Raw genomic sequence first — 20,639 nt, forward strand, 5'->3', positions numbered from 1 at the left:
TCACCAACAAGAAGAATCAGTTATAAATTCAGGCTACACAACAAGCACAGCAGTGTTGGAAAGGTTATCATACTTCCTGTATAATGGACTCCTTACATTTCAAATTCAAATAGGCATTTTTGAATATTCAAATAAAGCTGTGTTCAGCCTCTCTGAGAACTTTAAAAGAGTCCGTATGAAGGAAAGACTTTATCTCCCCAGATTACACTGTTACACAATGAGAACTAATCGCGCATGTTGAGCTACAGAAGACAAAGCTCCTGCTGCTTACTGAGATAAGGTAATCCTTTGCAACAAAAGTAGGTGAACAGTGTGACATCACGCTGACAAACACCTGCATGCATGCACACGCACGCCCATGCACGCCCACACGCACATGCGCATTCACAAAAACAGTCAGTTCTAACACAAATGCACAAATGGTGACTCACAGTTACAATGAGGGAAATAAAAGCATATTTCTATTTCAACAAAGACCACTGCAAATAACATTTTGACGCTTCAGTCCTTTGAAAACTAAGTAAGTTTGGCTCACCAATTTTTTTTTTTTTTTTTAATGTAAAGTCATCTATAGTTATCACAGTCAAGTATTCAAACTGGACAAAAAAAATTACCTAATACTCTGGTGGTGGCGAATCAAATAAAAGACAGGCGAATGACAGAGAGAGAAGGCAGCACCACGGGAGCTACTTTCATGTTCCTGATTAAGGTGCTTCTGTCCCTGAGAAGACAGGTGACGAGAGCTCAGATATAAGCTCACCAGGGAAATCAGCTGCCTCCCTCCACCACTTTCTATATCCCTGTTTTGCTACCTTACGTCCACCCACCCCCCACCTGCACGCACACTCACACACACACACACACACACACACACACACACACATCTTCCACAAGTGCTGCAAGTAAGGGTTGTGCAGTGAATGGTGATCCCTTGGCGCATGTCCACAAAGGCTCTACGGCAAATAGCCTAACTTCAGAATTCAGTGGTGAGGGGCAGACAGCACCACTCCAACACGATCAGTGATACTCGGAGAAAAGCCAGGCTCCTATAGTGAACAACGCCGGGCCAGGCAGCCAGAAATCAAAGAAACCTATAGCCAGGTAAAGCGTCTGAAATGATCAGAGGTCAGGGATTTATTGAGTCAAATCTCTTGTTATTTTCACTCGTGAAATAGAGAGGGGAAGCTCTCAGCTGCTGTGGTGGGAGCGAGCAGGGGCGGTGGGTTCACAGAAAATGGAGTTTTATTCTAACAGCATTGTGTCATTTTCCACCATGATCCCTAATAGACGCTTTCAACTATTTGACAAAATGTGAGTGATATATATATTGTTGTTTTGACAATGCTTCAAATCAATACATATTCTTTCCTCCTGCACTGCTCGCTGTGATAGACAAGCGACTGCATTTCCATGTCGCAATACCAGTTCTTGGGAAGTGGGAAGTGCTCCAGACCAGCTTGTTGAACAGGTTTTTTATGACACGCAGCACCATCATCCCTTCCTCAGTCTGTCTTTTTCTCTCTAGGGACGGGGTGTAATCATCTCACTGATGGATAACTGACAGCAGACGTGCACAACATCCCTTCCACACAGGACTCTTTGTTGAGAGCAACATGCAGGCTCTACCATGGGAGCGCCAAGCCAAACATCAGCATCGTGAGCTCTGTAATTGTGCCTTTTCCTGGCTACCATGGTTTCCTGCTCATGTCTGGGCTTCAGCATTCTCTCTTTTTTTTTTTTAAATAAATTATCCTCTCTCCATGGATTCTTATCTAGAAGTAAACTCTGCCATAGTCGAGCACATTTATTAGCTCTATGGCGGAATACACTCTTTTTCTGATATTGTCTGACATTAATAAAACACTGAACTGATGCATAGCCACGCAATGGAAAAAAATACTGGAAAGGCAAATTAGTTTGATTCACAGGCAGCCAATTTATTTTCATATTTATGAAATGTTATCTTCTCTGCCAAACATATAGGCTTCAGTTTAGCGCAACGTCTTCAACTTTGGATGACTTCTTCCACTTTGAGGCTTCGAATCACTTTCACAACGTGTGTGAGGGATTCAAATTGTGCTCACTAACCCTAGACCGATGACTCTGCAAACTGTTATCCAGCTGGAGTTCTGATGAATTGTAAAAAAAAAAAAAAAAAAAAGAACACTGTCAATGCAAAATTTAGGTGTTTTATATACTGTATATTGCTCCAGGCAGCCTTTCGGTTCAGTTGATTTATGAATATTTTCTGAAAAGGCAGAAATATCTAAAGGGCTCTGTCCTTCAGTTAGGGCATATCGAAGGTACACAACATGGCTGGGGCGAAATACTCTCCCAATTCAATACTTGGGTGCTGATTCGATATGTATTACAATTCTTAATTATTGCAATTTGATTTTATGATTTTTGTTTGCTTTTTTAACACGAGACCATGGAAAAAAGCTGAATCATCCACTTCTGGAGACTGTATATCATGAGCCATATTTCCAAAAAACAATGCACATCAAATATTTAAGCATTTCAGCACTTTAATATTGTGATTCTACAAGCATTTTGATTTGACATTACAATTTGTTGCGATTTTTTGTATTATATGGATTCAGGAATCACAAAATTGATTAAAAAATGTATTTTAACAGGATAATTAAGAGAACTGATTTTTTCCTTTACACCTAATAAACAATACTACTGGACTCTGTGACACAATGAATAAAAATGTGAATCTTATTGTGAAATCCTCAAGCCATCTCTCACAGCATGCGCCCCCATCACATATTTCTGTGCAGATGGCATCCATCTCAAACTGTGCACACTTTGTCAACACAGATAATTCCTCAATTAAACACGAAGAGAAACAAGACAACCCGACCAAAACGGCAGGGAGACCGAAAATTCACATTTTTACCAACCGCACTGAACAGAGCCGCTCCTGTCACTTCCTTCAGGGCAACACCAGCCTGCATTCTGCTGAGGACAATGATGGATTTCAAATGAAAAAATGTGTGAGTATATAACACAATTTATTGTTAGCGTGAGCCTATTAAGCGCATTGGCTCCTGCACCTCGCTCAGGAGCGCAGGCACTTTTTTCACGCCACATATTCTGCCTCAAAAAAGACAAAGAGCAAGGAGTGTTCATGCTAAGAACACAAGATACACAACAACAGAACTGTTGAAGCATACTGTGTTATTTAGGAAAATAGAGGCAAAAAAAAAACACTCTGATGAAACACTGACGCCTATGTAAGAGGCTTTACAGCATGAAGGAATACAAAGGCACAGAGGACAAAAGCTCACTGATTTTAAAGTGGTTTTCTTACATCTTCACACTCATTGTCCCTTCACCTAAACGTTTTAGTCTCCCGTCTTTCCAGGAGAAAATACAAATTTCAGCCTAGACTAAATAATATATTTTGGAGAGGCATACAGGCAGGCTGTCTCCCTCAGGCACAACTTCATTTGCTGCATCATGTGTGGTCAACAGCCACACCTACAGACGACAGCAGGCGGGAATGGGGCTAATACACTGCCTGCAGTCCCACCTGTCGGGTTTCCATTGTTGTCTTGTGACTGCAATGCTGGCTCCATTTTCCCTGGTTTCAGACTTATCCTGAGGAGGCCTCAATACCTGTGTAGACTTGCTGCCTTGGGATCAGGTTTCTGCTTTCTGCTTTACTCTTCAAGGATTGTGACGAGACTCCGGAGGAAAAAAAAAAAAGAGAGAGAAGGGCTCAAGGAGTAGGAAGGATGAGTTTCACTTCAAATGTTGCACACCACGCATGTGCTCAAGAGCTGCTTCCCTGATGAAAAGTAAATATTCTGCATTTGAATATTGAAAGGGAAAAAAAACTCCATCCTTCGATAAGTGCAGATTGTTTCAAATCACAGATCTATAGGATGCATCGCAATGCATTATAGGAGTTGTTTTGTGATATAATTTACTTTTTCCCACCTGCTTATGGCTCAGTAAGTGATTTCGTGCACTTCCCAGAATGCCTTTGAAAATCCCAAGAGAACAGGGTATAGACTTGTTGCATTGAGCCGTGGGTTACACGTGTGTGCCACAGGATAGAGGAGGCGAGCATGAGTTTTTCCAAACTACTATCATTTATTTACTTTATTATTACTAAAAAAATGCCTTTTTGCTGCATTGCATGCTGGTCTAGCAGAGAAATTGCTATCTCTGCGTCTTCCACGATAAATTTCTCCCTGTATGATTGCTGAATGTCAGCGCAAATTGGTGAGCCTAGAAAGAAGAACTTGCTCTTTGATTCTGGGGGACTGACACAAAAACCTGACATTTACCATTGATGTTTTAGATAGCTGAAAAAAAAATTCTGCTATCAAACTCCGTTGTAGCATTGCTGGAAATATCTTGACATCACGTCAAGTTATCTACATTTGTCCAGTTACCGGCAGGAATAAGAGCAATACACCACCAAAAAAAAAAAAAAGAAAAAAATGTACCCAGAAATACAAGACACATCAATGAGAGCGTTCTTCTGTATCTTAATGTGTTTTCGGGCAGATGATTCCTTTAGCATTAAGCCTACATGTAAAATCATCAGAGTAATGTAAAAAAAATGAGGGCACACTTCTATTTCCATTAAACGCAGAGCTATCACCATCTCAGCTGAACAAATGATCCACAGGCCTGCACGCTTAATGTGCAGGTGCTTTGTGTCACCAGCGCCGCCAAAAAAGTGCTCCTCTTGAACATTCGGCGTCACAGAGAATGAAAGTACACTCATTAATGCCCGAGCTCTGATGCTGAATAGAAAAACACATAAAGACTCAGCGAGTACAGATGGTCTCACCACAGATTTGAGAACTGATTCAACTTTGATTAGAAAATGAGTTTTGTATGAGATTTTAGTTTGACTAAAATTAAACCACTGAAAAACAATTTTGGCAAATAATATTCAAGGTTCTTTAATCACTGAATTACTTCAAAGCTGCTGACGGCACAATCAAAGGAGACAATTTGACTTTGATTTAGCTGAAATTGTTAAATTAGAGCTATTTGGAAGCTTCAGCAAAGCACATTGTTTGTAAAAAAAAAAAAAATAAAAAAAATAAAAATAGTGGTTACCCAGAGGGGACAAAAACTTTCTTCAGTTGGAAGTCAAATGAATGGGAGTGAAAATAAATGTTACTACACGACTTAGATCTAGCTTAGTTGAGAACTGAGAATATACTTTGAAATTAGAGTTGAGTTTATGAGAGCATGTGTAAATGCATGGAAGTAACTGCTTAATTGTGCGTGTGTGTGTTGCACATGTACTTGTGGATCATGGCTTTGCTTTTTCCAGAATCTGGAAGCGGTTGTGAAAACAGAGGCCCATATGTGTTGGGACGTTGTAGGCAATATCAGAGAGTGATTTCTGCTGCATTTTTCTCCGGGAGAGACAGGAGGGAAGAGATAAAGCACATTACAAGGAAAGTGATTATCACTCTAAAATGACTTGCCATAAGGATTCCTTGAAATTGATCTTGTGGCACGATCATCAGTCTTTCAAATGTTCTCTTCCATACACTAGACCACACGAGCTCCCGCAAAAAACCCTCTTAAAAATGTCATAAATTACATCAGCAGATGAGCTGCAAGGGCACAGGAACTGCTCTTAAAACAGCAGCCCTCAGAGCTGTGAGGGGGTAAGTGCACTCAGAAATCACTTCCATTATGTTGTGAATTATGTATTTGAGGGGTGCAGGCCAGGGGACCCTGAGGGAGAAGTGGTTGTGGGATGCCTAGGTGGGCTTAAGGCGGATCATAGGAGAGCTGACAGTCCTGACAAAATACGTCCAGCAACATCTCCCATTAACGACCTGCCATTAAACCCAACATTAGGCCATTAACAAAGCACAGACACATTGTTTCCTACTTATCCATTAACTCTCCCTAATGCAATTCGACGTCCAACATTTTGGCGATGACATCATTCCGCTGTTTCCGCAGGAGTTCAAATTACTTCACCTTGATATATGGACTATGTATGTTCACACAATAATCCAGAAGCCCTTAAATCTTCCTTTCAAAAAATGAATTCACTGTCAGTGACAGAGGCAGTAGGAAGCTAATGGACACATATATCTGCACTGTGTCTCCACTGTGTTTCCCAGATAAGATTCAAAATGACACTATGACTTTGCAGATATTAAAGTCCCTCTTTTCAACTAATTTCACAACAAAAATATCAAATAAAGAAGGAAAGTAAAACAGAAACATGGCTTGTAGCAAATCACTACAGGAAAAAAAAAACAGCTTCTGCCTCTTTAAAACGCAGAAGTTGGCCATTCTCGTCCAAATCCCCTGCTGTATAGATAAACCTCATTTTAATTAGGGTTGCGACATGTGGAAATGATCATACAACACCTTTTTGAGTTAAATTGCTTTCCAAAGCAGGTCACCTGCAGGTTTTGACAGGTCATACGGAGGTTTAATACTTATTTTAACACCAACAGCGCTGAAATTTAATACCAATTTTGTACACGACCACAGTTTATAACAGTATTCAGTAAAGCTTTAGCTTCATCTGCAAACTGCAAAAAAACAGCCATGCACCCTCTTCTACTGATGTGAATTCCCATTCAAACCTACAGCATTTATGGACCTAAAAAGCACCAAGAAGATGTTTTTTGTGTACAGGATAGCAAGGCTAAGGTCCATTAACTCTCGATGCAGTTAATTTAAAACAGTCATTAGAAACCACTCATTCATTCTCTCTCTCGATCCCTCTTTTTTTGTGAATAATTTAGATATGACAACTTTCTGGTGCCATGAAGGAGAATTCACACTTCTAACTAATGAAATGAAGGATCATACCAGTGTTAGTGGGTTTGTCCCTCATTCTTACAGTTCAAATCACTTTGCATACATGCAACATTTGTGGTAGCATTCAATGCCTGGGGCTTTGCATCAAAATGAATGTGCCTTGTAGCTCACTGTGGCCTTCAAAATGCTCTGGAAATTTCACAGATAATTATTTTTTAATCTAATTTGATATGTAACCCCAATGTTCAATAAAATTATACTTATATTTGTAGCAGCTCTTAGGCCAAGGTTTGACCTTTTCCAATATTTTGCATGGACAGTCTGTAAAGACAATGGCATTTATATAGGAAACCTTCACAATTTTTACATTAGAGAAACACACATGATAAAACAAACAGCCATTACAGGGCCAGAAGTGAGCTGTGGGTGCTCAGTCAGATCCTATCACGGCTGAGGCTAAAAAGAGCAGGCGCCCATAGATGGCAACATGTGTCCTGCAAAAAAACACTCTGCAGCTCTGATCCATTTTTCTATATCCCGGGAATCCCACCCAGCTCTGTTTTCATGTGAGGGCAGTGGAGCCCTGATAACAGATTTCTTGCACTGTTCCCCGGTGACTGTGTGTGTGTGGGTGTGTGTGCAAGCGTGCATGTGTGTGCATGTGTGTGCATGTGTGTGTGTGTGTGTGTGTGTGTGTGTGTGGGAGGGGTGGGGGGGGTCACACTGTAAAATATAGATTACAACACATGAAATGTCTGAGATGGTATGTATTGCTGGAGGAAAATTCTCTCTATTTTGAATGCTGACGTGATATAACATCTGAATCTCTTTTGCGCCAATTATCACAAAAACACCAAACAGAATCAAATCAATTAAATGTGAAAATTAAACTGAAACGCTGTCATTCTTTAGAGCCCAAGAAATCAATCTAAAAATCAAAGAAATGTGTTATATATGTGTAATATAACACCTTCAAAATTACTGAAGTGTTTGAACTGATGTTCATAATTCTACGGAAAGTGTTAGTTGTTTGCCAGTTTATCTTAATGTTGTATTCTGACTTTTTTTTTTTTTTTTTTTTACCTGCTCAGTTGGAAGAGTTATTAAGCAGCTCCAAAATGTTCCTGACACATCCAAAACAACATTCTTGACATCAAAGCCTTCCTCGTTTCACCAGGTCTCTCAACAGGTACCACATCAGACAGGAGGTATCAATTTTTGCATATAGGCCGTAAAACTACCAGCCTCCTTTGCCTGAAGCAAAACCAAACACACAATCCAAGTAGAGCAGGACCAACTTCTGGGGTAAACGTCTATAATTTTCAATCAATCAATTTCATTATTAGCCTACGGGGTTGTCGACACTATCCTTATAATAAGGTACTTCAAAAGAAACCATGACCCTGAAAAACCTTCATACCGAGCGAATTACCTATGTGAACAGAGACAGCCCTTTGGGAGAGTTGGGATATGAAAACGAGAACTATCCTCATCCTCACGGAATAAAAACATCTCTTTTTGAGTGGCAAGTCCTATGAATTTGAAAACAACTCACTATTTGCAATTACAGCCCAGCTGGTGGCTGAAGATTCTGCTTGTCGACCAAGATGCTGTTTGTTTTTTGCTCATGTATCTGAGTCTCGACTCTTAGCATTCCCCGCTCTGGAAAAAAGGTTGTGCCTCACCTTGGCCCCCACCCCGAAACACCGACCCCGAAAGGTTTTGAACATTTGCATCACACAGGCTTTTAAGAAGCAGTTGTATTTACTGTTACACCATCTGTGTGTTTGGAGGTGCCTGAAGACATCAATCTCGCCTGCTGCCATAACACACTTCTGTTGAGGGTTAATGGAGCTTTGTCTGCACAGAAGACCAGGCGAGCAGCCCACACCCACCACCAGAGGCATGGTGGGAGACACAGTCCACCCTGAGGCTCATCACATGTCTGCACGGGTAAACAAAACATCAGCCAGCCATTGATCTGAAAGTTAGACGGTGTATGAAACAGGGACTAATATTTCCCCAACAGAAAATAATAAGTACGTAGAGTTTCATTATGGTCTTGTTTTGATGCACCGGCCCGGCTTTAGTATATCAATAATGTATGACTTATCAGGCTGTAAACAACAAACAAAATAGTAACAGGTAGGTATTCACGTTTGTTCAGCGGGCGGCTTATGTTACTTTCATCTCTGGTAATTGCTGTAGCAAGACTGATACTTTCACATTAGTTCAGCAAAGAGTCTAGTGTGCTGTTGTGCACTCATAATGACAAGCCTGACCTTCTAACCCTTCACTGTGAAGCAGCGCCGGCCCTGCTCCCCATTCCAATAAGCCCAACAGCCTGGTTGGTATTAAGAGGGCATGACGGTTTCAAATTGTGTCCTGCTTCAGCCTCTGACTCAGGGGGGGCAGGTGAGGGGCGAGGGGGGCCTAAAGCCTCGCAAGGCAAAACAGACCAGAGAGCAGTGGGAGGAATACATGGCATGCAGATAATACATAGAAAGGATTATGTACCTGCACGCACATCAAATCTGTGTGGTTTCACGTTTTAATACCCACCGACCGACGTCTCCTTTGATGGGCCACTGCGCAAGGTGGGAGATTAACACACGTCGTCACATCACCGAGTCTTCGTACGACTTCAGCGCGACCAGATTTACGTGGTGGGAAAACCCGTAATATGATTTGGGTAAATGCCTATTTCTTAGTCTGAACCTGCAGTGCCCAGTGGCACCAAGTTGGATTCTGGGTAAGATGGATTTGTGTCCTCCGCAGAGACGAGAGCAAGTGCTTGCATGACATAAATTCACAAACGCCCCAAACAACAACAAAAAAAGCCATACTGGTATGAAAGTGGGAATTCACTGTTTTATGTTTGGACTGAACACCATTGCTAGTATGTAAGGGTATGTCAACCTCCTTCAAAGAAGATAATATTCCATTCTTATTATTTAATATTCTTGATTGGTGCACACACACACGTACACACAAACAAAATCACAAGATACAGAAAAAAGACGGTGTGCAGTTGAGGTGGAAATCCAAGATGGGCTTATTAAAAAATCTCCTAGGATAGATGATAGAATAGGCTCAGACCTATTATGGTCAATATCAAATAATATATACATACAACTGTCATGACATACCAAATGTAGCCCTTTCTTTCTTTCTTTCTTTCTTTATTTCTTATATTTCTCTGACTTCAGATCGGCCATTTCAGTTTAAATCATTCAGCATACGCCCCCTCTGTCTTGGCCACACAGTCCTGTTAAGAATAATATTTTCATTTCATCTGATTGCATTTTATTCTGCCATCGTGACATAAAGAGTGGCTATAAAGCAAGATAAGTCCTTTAGCCGTACAGCCTGGCGCCACGTATCTGTCACTATCTGCAACCCCACCGCCTCCCTGCCCTGAGTGCTACATTCAAAACATGGTTCTTTTGAGCAGGAGCCCTGCAGATCTACCTGATATTGAGTTGTACTGACTTCACCACTGGCAGTGAAGAAGCAGCCCACTTCACAGAAACCTGTCAATAGGTAGAATTTGCACAAAAAACCCTACCCTCCACTGAAGGATATTCAATATACCTACAATGTGGGATAGCTCTACACTAAAAAAAAAAAAAAAAAAAAAAAATCCTTAGGAACATTCTGTACATTTTGAGTATCCCCTTAAACCAGTACACACATTAACAAGAAAGTCATCTAAAATTTTTGCATTTGGAAATTAACAGGGGCTATGAGAATAATATTGAGGTTCAGCAAATGAAAATAAAAATAAAGGTGCTAAAATGTAACCAGTAAGGCATACCACTTTTGTGATTCAAAATAAAATGATTTATGATGTCATACTTTGAAATTGCCTCTGAAAAATACCCCCAAAAGCAGATCAAAGGTGATTTCTTACTAGGGCTGAGCAAGGTCGACAAAATCAAATATCCCAATGTCTTTGACCGAATACCTCAATATCTATCAAAACTGTGACGATATTGTTGAGATGACTATAGGCGTTTACACACAAGAGATTTCTGGTAAACAGTCATTAGTGATGTGGCTATTATGACTAAAGACAACAGAAAAGCTACGTCAGTCTATTTAGTCCAGGGAATTATGTTCCTCTACTGTAATGCAGCCTTTAAAACCAGAAAAAGACAACTATTACGCCTCATCACATTACAATACCCAAAATCCCAGATAATATCCAGTCTCATATCACAACATCAATACCAATCTATCACCTGGCCCTGTTTCTTTCCCTGCTCCATCGGTGCCTCCTTTAGTTCTGCTTTTAAGAAGAATGAGTGTATTCTGTTATTTATTCAGTGATACAGTGGTATGAGAAACATATTCATCCATGTATGATATTTGAGGGATTATTGTCTTGCTCTGAGAACTAACTAAGTTGTCCAATTATTGGAAAGTCATTGGGTGATATGAAGGTCTGAATAAATATTTATGTTATGACAAACTCGCTGGTATGCTCTCTGGTGTGCTGCATTGATTTGCGTCAGCTCTGTTTATGGATGAATACACCATAGCCAGCCTCCCAGCATATGACAGGCCATCCCAAGATTTCCAAAAAATAAATAAATAAATAAATAAGTAAAATAAAAAAATAAAAAAAAAAAAAAAAAAAACACCTTAAGAGCCATCTTTTATCCCTCTTGCTAACTTGGATGAAGCAGAAGTTGCTTTTTCATTTTTTTTGCTGTCAGATTTCTCAATGTGTGACCCTGGGCATTCAAATGAAATCACTATCATTACACTAGGAAATGACATGTCCTCTCCTCTATATCTATTACTTGTATGATAATATGGCAGGTGAAAAAAATGAGTGGATGTATAATGGGTTATGGCACCTCCATTACTCAAAATGAAACACTTTGAAGTTCATTTTACATTGTTCTCACTCTATACTCTAACCTTGCATGGCAATAATGCAACGTTAATTTGAAAAGTGACAGCCCTGAATATTCCTGCTTCTTTCTTTAATGACTTCTCTATTTGTAAGCAAAGAGCAGAGTGGTAAGTGTATCTTCATACTCTGGTACAAGATGCCAAGTGTTTTCGCTGAAGAGGATAAAAGTCAGTGTTTAAACAGCAGCAGCAGCAGACGGAGGTACCTTCTGCTGCTGCTGAGACATTCTCTAGGAACATGAGGTTTGACCTCTTAAGATGTCTCATTAGAAAATTAAGTATTGCATCCAATTACCAGACAAGAGTCTCTTCACCTTCCTTGTTAAGGTCAGACAGTAGAATAGTGGAATACCTAACAGCGGAGTAGTAACTTTCCACTTATCAGCGGAGACATCACAAGAATCATAATTGCCCTGCAGAAAGTCACCACCTGACTTGCTTGAATGTAACCTGATGCTGAATCGAAGATAACATCACCAACAGCGGTGCATTTTGCTTACAAAAAGACAGTTTTACTAATGTGGTGTAATCAGCTGTGAGGACTGCGTTTCTCACTTAATCACAGTGCCGATATAAGTTTTACATTAAAAAGTACATGCCCTAGGACAGGATGACAGATTCAGCCTCAACTGTTCAGGGCTGAAATGTCTTGCTTTCAAAAGGAACGGTGGGATTAGTGTTTTATCTGCAGCATATAGGGAGGAAAATTTCCAGACAGGATCAAAGAATTACTTACATCTCCACCAATATAAATACTAATCCTGTGCTTTGGTACATAAACCTATCAGTGGGTGGTTAGGGTCTCTGTGGGCGTGCAAAAAGACAACATCTAACAAACTCCAAATACTCTGTATTTAAATTATTGATCCCTTTGAATACCACTCTTTCACAAACTTAATATCAGCTGAGATCTGAAGAGAGGCATCTGAGGTATGAGACAAGGCAAGAGTTTTTGAGTTCCAAGTGTTAGACCCTCAAAAAAAAAAAAAAACCTTCAAGAATATTACCTGGTCTATTGATACATTAATGGTCCAGGGAGATGGGCCAGACATTTAATATTTGATACACTTAAACAATGACAAAATGACAGGCTTTTAATTCCTACCAGAGATATGCAGTTCCTACCGACGTGAGAGGGAGGCTCTCTGAATGAGAACTCCTGTCTCCTACAAGTTCAGCCGAAGCAGCATGTAATCAGAGATAGCTTCAGGCACCACAGACTGCTGCTGCAGTCTATGACGGAAGGATGAGGGACATCAGCACAACACAAAGAGACAACTTTTAAAATGGCCAGACTGTGGATACTGGGGTCAAATGCAGACACAAAACCGTTATGTTGAGTCCCAAAGGCAAGGCGTAGCAGGGAGCAACGGGATGTTTTCATGAATGAAAAATTGCTCAAGAGAGTTTGAATGAATAAAGCGTCCCCTCAGCACTGCAAAAGTGCTTCGGACCCAACAGTGGGTGATTCATAAATGAATGGGAAGAGAAAACTGCATGTCATTTTATTAGTTAGCCTCGGGCTTGAATTCAATGTTTCACCTTTTGCACAGAAGCTGTGAGCAGTCTGAACGCGAGACAAAGTCAGGAAATGGTTTGATACAAGAGCACCTTCCTATCTTGCCAGTTGGCTCTCATAAAGTGGCAGAAATAATGACTTTATGGGGAGTGCAGACATAAATTTTAGAGATTTCACCATTGACCCTTTTATGGGTCAGTAAGGGTCCCTGCTGTTGAGGCTCCCATGTGGTGACACTTTGTGCTCACTGATAGCACTGCAGTAATGGAACAATATTACTGCTTTCTCTTTTTTTCCAACTAGATGAGTCATTATAATGAGAAAGAGAAGTTCATTATTGTAACTTACAAAAACAAAGGCCACCTTAAGCACCCACCCCTGCCTTTCCATACACAAGTGGCTCTGTGTGGTATTCCTTACATATTCTTGAAGGTCGTGATTACCATCACAGTTAATGGTAGGCTCTCAAAGAATTAATTAAAACAGAGCAGCAGGAACAATGGAAATTTTTAACAAAGATCCAGGCCTTGTTAAAGCTGGGTGTGGCTACTGGCTTTTCATATGGAGGAGAGATGCTTCCCCCCCTGTAAGGCTGCACATGTGAAGTGCGGGGACAGGCAGCAGCTTCTCTGTGCCTTCTCCAAGGGGTGTGTGCTGTTCCATATTAATGACAAAGAGAGGAGCGGGAGTAAGAAGTCGCTATCATACACCCATTTGTTTAAAAAGGACTGGCTTCACAATACAGTCGGCAGGAGTCCACAGGAATCCAGTGAAAGCTGGGGGTTGCATCAATGACAAAAGAAAGAAACAACCTCACTTTTTTTGTCCCAAATACAAGGCCTGACCAATTTCAGAATGCCGTTGGTCACAACCAAGGATGGCTTCATGCATTTCAATGGGGGTATTCCTGCATAAAAGAAAGGAGCACTACTGCATAGCAGTCATCCCTCTGCTGCTGTTAAGGCTTTCCTCTAAACTGCAACAATGTACCTTTGGTCCCTCCCCTTGGAAAACAAATAAGCCATTATTTTGCACAGCACAGCAAAGATTTATGTGCAAACATGAGCAAAACAATTAAAAAAATTAGAAAAAGAAACAAGGAAGTTGGCCTTTCCATTTGGTAAATTATTACAATCCTCTGCATCTGCCTTTACATTTATTTTGCAACACAGAATCTTAATATGTAAACCAAATGCTGAATGTTGCATATATATATTTATATACAGGTCTACAGCATTTCCTTTAATTTCAACCTGAAATTCTTAACCTGACTGGGGAAAATGGAGGGATGAATAGGCAATTTTAGATGTGATTATAGAAACAGAATATATCTCACACTCTCCTCGAAAGGTGGGGCAAGCAAATCACCAACGTGTAATTAAGATTCACTTGCTGCTGTTTTACTGATATTCCTGTGTGTAAAATTGTCACAGGGGAACAAAGGACCTTTTTCTCATTGAGTCATTGCTTGAGAGTGATTACATTTGCCACACAAGCCCTTTCATTTTCTCCAAGCAAGACCACTCATACATCTCCTCTCTCCGTGTGTCCAGCAAGTCTGTGAATTACTCTCTCTGACATGTCGGGAAATTCAGCATGCTCACGTGGCGGCTAATATTTCTCCACTGCTGTCTCACTCTATGTGATTTTAAGAGATAAAATGAATTCCAGTTTATTCTTAAACCATTTTCCAAGCTTTTGTCATACAGTGAACATCCATTTCGTTGTCTAAAATCAAGAGAGGGTGAAAACCGCCTTGTTTGGGGTATCATTTAAAGATTATCCTGAAATGGGCAAGTAGGGCATGTTCATTTTAACAGGAGGTATGTGAATGATAGGAACATACCGCATTTCCCTTGACAACTGAACACACAGACAGGAATCATTAAGAGAGGCTGGTCTCACCATCACAGCCTCCACCTGTTCAGTGTCCTGCTGGGAGGGACAGACAACCCCCCCCCGAGGATAATGTGCACAACCCAAACCAACTGTGTTCATGGAAAAGGGACACTCTACAAGAAAACAAAGGCATCCTCCCCTAGATCCAGTGATATTACGTCAAAACCTCCTCTATATTACATTCTTAGTGTTTTATGAAATTGCATCATTTAATTTTAGGTTCATTTTTACAACTTGGGACAGGAAATACACTGCGTGGCTCACATGTTTTATATATGTATATATGTTAACAAATAAAAGCCTCTTTGTTTTACCATCTGAGGGGAATTTCACCAGTTAGATAATACAGTGCCTGTTGTAACTAGCACATTGCTAACATTGCTTTACTGGAAATGGAATGGTAATACATGGACCTGAGTTGTTTAATAGCCAATTTCTCCAATTTTCAGCAGAAAAAAGCCATCACTTGACTTTTGCCGTGCTGCATAATGGACTACATGCTAATCTTCTGTGACACAAAATAATCCGAGCCAAATCTACTGGTTTCCAGCTCTATTCAAACTTACTGAACATGGTTGGAGAATTTCCTTAAAGCCATATACTGATATCTTATTAAGAAATACTGCGTATTAATATTTGATGTCAATTCTATTAATTATTTCTCGGTGATTCTCTGAGCTAATAATATAGGTTTTGACTGTTTTGTGTCATTGTAGCTTATTAAAAAGATGTATTTTTGGTTTTTATTTCGAAATTAAGTTTTAGCACAAGCGATCTTGTCAGTCGAATGAGCCCGATGCTCATATTCAGACAATAAAGAGCAGCTGCCAGGGGCAATGGGAGGAATCTTGGACCCCCTGATGAGAAGTGACACAGGGCCCCATCCCGTCGTCTCTTTACTTAGTACAGTATCGTCTTGCCTGTCTGAGAGGCCCCTCTCTTGTTTGGGGCCCCTTCAAAGTGTCCCCCTTTTCTTCCCACAAGCAGCGCCCCTGGCTGCCGCTCACCTATCTGCATATCCTCCAACTCCAGAGTCTCAAGTCTGATCAAGGCTTGAGGAGCAGACAATGAGCACACGCCTAAAGTACATCTGAATACTTCTTATATTATTCTCTGTTGTGATGCTGGCAACAGCGACGTCATCAAACTTTCTGCTAGCGCTGCATATCGGTTGGCCTGACAAGAGAAATTCATGTGGCAGCCATGTTGCCTTCACATGCATGACCAATGGCATCGGTCATATTTGGGCCCAGACGCAGAAGAGTGAGTGTCCCACTGAGCTTTTGAGTGTGCTGTCAGTTTGCGTTACGTACAGCTGGAAAATTAAGATGTATTTGGTGGATGTTGGGTAGATAATATGTGTCTTTTCTGATGAAGGAAAAGAAATAAGACTTGGGAGAAGGCTACGTTACTTGGCTTCAGGTTTAAGATTAGGTTTAGCTTTAGGGCAAGCTTGATGACTTTGGTTTAAAAGCCAGGTTTAAGACTTTCCCAGTCAATCTACATTGTGCGAATAAACTCAAAAGCACCACAACAAGTGTGTGACGACAGAATGATAACGCAAATAAACATAATTTTTTTTTGCCTGAATTCGGTTATCTCTGTGTCTCTTTGGTAATTGTGAAGTATAATGCCATTATATCCTTCAGGTTGCTTATCAGTGACAATTATTGAGAATAATCTATTTCGAGAGAGGAAGAATTAGCTTGAAAGCACCGAGTACAGATGCAACATTTCTATTCAAAGGCATGATTCCGCTGAGTTGCCCTGTTTCTTATGAATAGAACTGAACTCTGCATGGAGGGCTACAATACTTTGCAAGTCACAAAGAAATCTCTCTTCAGTGGAGAAACAACCACAAACAGTCTTCAGACATCAAGAGGATCCCGCCTATAAACAAGATGAGACGTGCGCAAGCACACAAATACAGATTCGTACAAAATCCCGTGTGCAAAGCAAGCATACAAATGAGCCCTTCCTGTGTATTATCATTGGAACGCTGATAAGTCAAGTTTGGACATATCCTAGTTAATGGATGAAAGAAGAGAGAGTGGATCTATCTCAGGTGAAATTGGGTGACACCCCCCACCACCACCACCTCAACGAGAGATTAGTCCATTAGCAATGGGAGAGCGCTACTCGCTTGACAAGTAAGACCAGCTGTGACACCAAGTGGTGTCTGTTCAGAGGAGGGAGAGGGTGGGGGAGGGGTGAAGAGGGGGGGAGGGAACAAAAACCAGATGCATCTTTGCAGAGTGTTTCTTCTAAGAGCAATTCAGGGCCCTGTTTTTCAGTTCTATCTGGTTCTGGCTGTGGGTCAGCCTTTTATGTTGAAGCCTGAGGAGCTGTTGCTTTTTCATCTGTTCATTCCCCCTGAATATAATAAAACACAGGCCCCTTTTTTTATTACAAGTATTGATGTAGCTTACACTGTGAATCCCGAATTCAATAAACCACCTCAATAAGCCTTTGCCCAGGCCATGCAATTAGACTGAGAATAACAAATACTGCTATTTCGTGGTAACTCAATTGAGAGAATCCAGCTGACTGGTGACTCTCAAGCATGAAAGTCAACTCGGTTTGTAAAATGCAACAGTATGGAGAAGACATCAATGGCCATCTGCTGTTTGAGCAAACACACACGTGGTTAGACCATCATTGTTTGACCACGTCTACTCAACGCACGGTCGTGAGCAGAGCATAAAGTCCAACCTCATTACCATTATATTGCACTCTCCTCCAGCACACAGCACTGCAGCAGCACAGCAGTGTAAAATCACCTAAAAAAAGGCATTCTTGTTTCCTCTCAAATAAAGCACCTGAGCCTGAGTGACAGGCGGTGCATGGTGTTAATTTACAACAACAGGCAGCGCCGTTGTGCGACGAGGTGGAAGACTAAAGGAACAGACTGAGATCAACCTCTCCACCCCTTTTCTTCCAAGGGAGTACTGAGCTCCAGCTCAGTTTTGCTTAATGGCTAGCCTGAGTGATATGAACACATGGTGCTGCTACCTGTTGGCTGGAAAATGATGTTGGCAACGAGGAAATGGCACACACAGTTTAACCAAGCATAAAAGCTTTCAAGGAGGCTTCATATTCTTTCACACACAGGAATACCTTTTCATTAATCCTCATCATCATTAATCTGAGATATGGCTTCCCACCTCACCATTAACGATCAACCCACCCCTGCAAAGTAAAACGCAGCAGATGGATTAAACAGCTCAGAAACCCTCACACCCCGGCCCCAAACAATCCTGCACCCACTTCATCTCGGGGCATCGTTCAGCAGAGTCATTTTAAATGTAAACCATTAAATCCTGGCCTCATCAAACCCTGCTGTGCCCCGATGCCGCATTCACGTCACATCAGAAGAAACAAAAGAACACGATGAAATCTCACTGCTAAAACTTGGAAGGTGTTCACCAGTAGAGCTCAGTGGGACATCCAAGATTATTTTATATTTATGAATTTAAAGTCAACCATGTAATCCCAGATATCCCACTTGTAATTACCACTGGGAGGCTGAAGGGAGCAGTTTTTCCCAGTCGACAGCTCGTTTTTATCATAAATCCCATGTGACATGAATGGAGCATAACACTTCACTCTCAGTAGTGTGCATTACAGGACAAAAAAAAAAAAAAAAAAAAGCCGAAAGAGAGGCATCATGGTGACATCACAGCTTGAGCACATGTGAAGATGACTACTTCACTGCCCCTCCCATCATGTGGGGGAACAGAGGTGCCACATGTGGCACAGAGGACAATATCCCCTGTCAAACAAACAGGATTGTACAGGATTGTAAAGCTTCATTAGCCTAGGTGTAGAAAGCGGCACCTCACATAACATAAGCAGGCAACAGGACAGTGGATAGTGCAATAAAAGCTAATTACAAGTTACAGTGAAGGCTGCCTCCATTGAGGCTGCTGATCCTACAATAAAAGCCCCCTTCCTGTGGATATCTCTGAAACCGACCTGCTCTATTATCTTTATTTGTCTCATGGAATTAACTTACAACAATACAAAAGTGATATAGACTATGCATACATGTTTTACAACTGTGAAAAGCAGGAAAACAGATTGCCACAGGGCATGGGCGTCTTTTTGGGTAGGCCCATTGCAAGATATGGCACTCAAAATCAAGTCAAACGGAACAAAAACTCATAAATTAATTTGGAAGCTACATCTAAAATAATAATAAAATAAACAGCATGGGTGCATTCAGGACAGCCCCCCCTCTGAGCTGTGTGCGTCTGTGCAAAATACTTAGGTGGTCATTCAACTCATTGTCCAAATAAAGCCGAGCACCAGTTATTGCTCCACTTGTCCAAAAGGAATGCAGCCGATAAGCGGGGCTGAAGTTTCTCGTGGCACATGTTCAGACATGCCGGGACTTTTATTTAGTTATTTATTTATTTTTTGCACCCGGGGTTCTACTGAATTGAGCGCAGCCTGCATAACAGAAGGGCATGGTTATGAAGACAATAGCCTACCTTGATAGATGATCGCGATGAGGAGGGCGCACACGCAGCTGGCAGACAACAAGTGCATCCTTGCAAGTCTCACAGATCCTGGGCTGTGCCGCGGAGCCTTTTAAAAACCACTTGGCTGGAGTTTGTGTTCGGGTTAAATGCTCCTCGGGAAAAGTGGCGGGGGGCTGGACGGTGGCAGTTCGGTCAGTTTAGCCTCCTCTCCCGGCGTAACATGTGCGCACTGACTCACACTTGCATCAGTTCTGGTGAACAGGTAATTGCGAGGGGGGCAGACGAGAGGAGGGCGGGGGTACTCTTCGCAGCTCCGCCCTCGATACCCCCCCTCTCTCTCTTTCTCTCTCTCACTCTCTCTCTCTCTCACACACACACACGCACACACACCCCTGAACCCCTCCCGTATGGTCCCTCTTTGCACTATTAGCTCTTACCCCCTCACTCCCCTATGTGCACCCCTCATCTCAAACACATTTCTTTCTCCCGCTCTCTTTCCCTCTCTCCAACACACACACACACACACACACACACACACACACACACACACACACACACACACACACACACACACACATACGCACGCACGCACGCACATGCACATACACATGTACACGCACACACGCACGCATGGCGAAACTTAATTCACACAGAGTACCTGCTGATCAGTGTGATCCCTCTGCCACTGCCATGAACTCTGTTGTGCCTTACAGGAAAAGGACAGAAGGTTAGCTCTAAATAAACCATGAGGTGTCAAGGTTAATAATTTTAATTAAGTCAAATGAAATAAATAATTTAGTAATTATTAATTAATCAAATCCATGCTCATTTTACTTTTCATTAGTATTAATATGAGGTGCTAAGTGGTGTAATGCAAAATGACTGACATAAATTATATGGTGTAACAGCTTTCGCTCATTTCCCTCTGAAACAGTACAATGTCAGTGGTTTTCTATATTTGTATTGCATGTCATGCTCTGAGGTTCATGTCTGATAAGAATAAATATAGATACCGTATTTCACCAATTAATCGCCCGGGC

General features: G+C 41.3%; 1 protein-coding gene across 1 annotated transcript in view; it reads right to left on the reverse strand.

The window, feature by feature from the left end:
- The window catches only part of LOC115370728 (CD166 antigen homolog), a 35,735-nt gene extending 15,902 nt beyond the window's left edge, over nucleotides 1-19,833 (reverse strand). Inside the window, exon 1 of the mRNA XM_030067883.1 lies at nucleotides 19,609-19,833. Within this exon, the coding sequence (XP_029923743.1) occupies nucleotides 19,609-19,666 (58 nt within the window). The 5' untranslated portion in view covers nucleotides 19,667-19,833. The remainder of the gene's footprint in view (nucleotides 1-19,608) is intronic.
- Nucleotides 19,834-20,639: the final 806 nt, after the last annotated feature.

This window comes from Myripristis murdjan, chromosome 13 (assembly GCF_902150065.1).
Source record: "Myripristis murdjan chromosome 13, fMyrMur1.1, whole genome shotgun sequence".
NCBI lineage: Eukaryota > Metazoa > Chordata > Actinopteri > Holocentriformes > Holocentridae > Myripristis > Myripristis murdjan.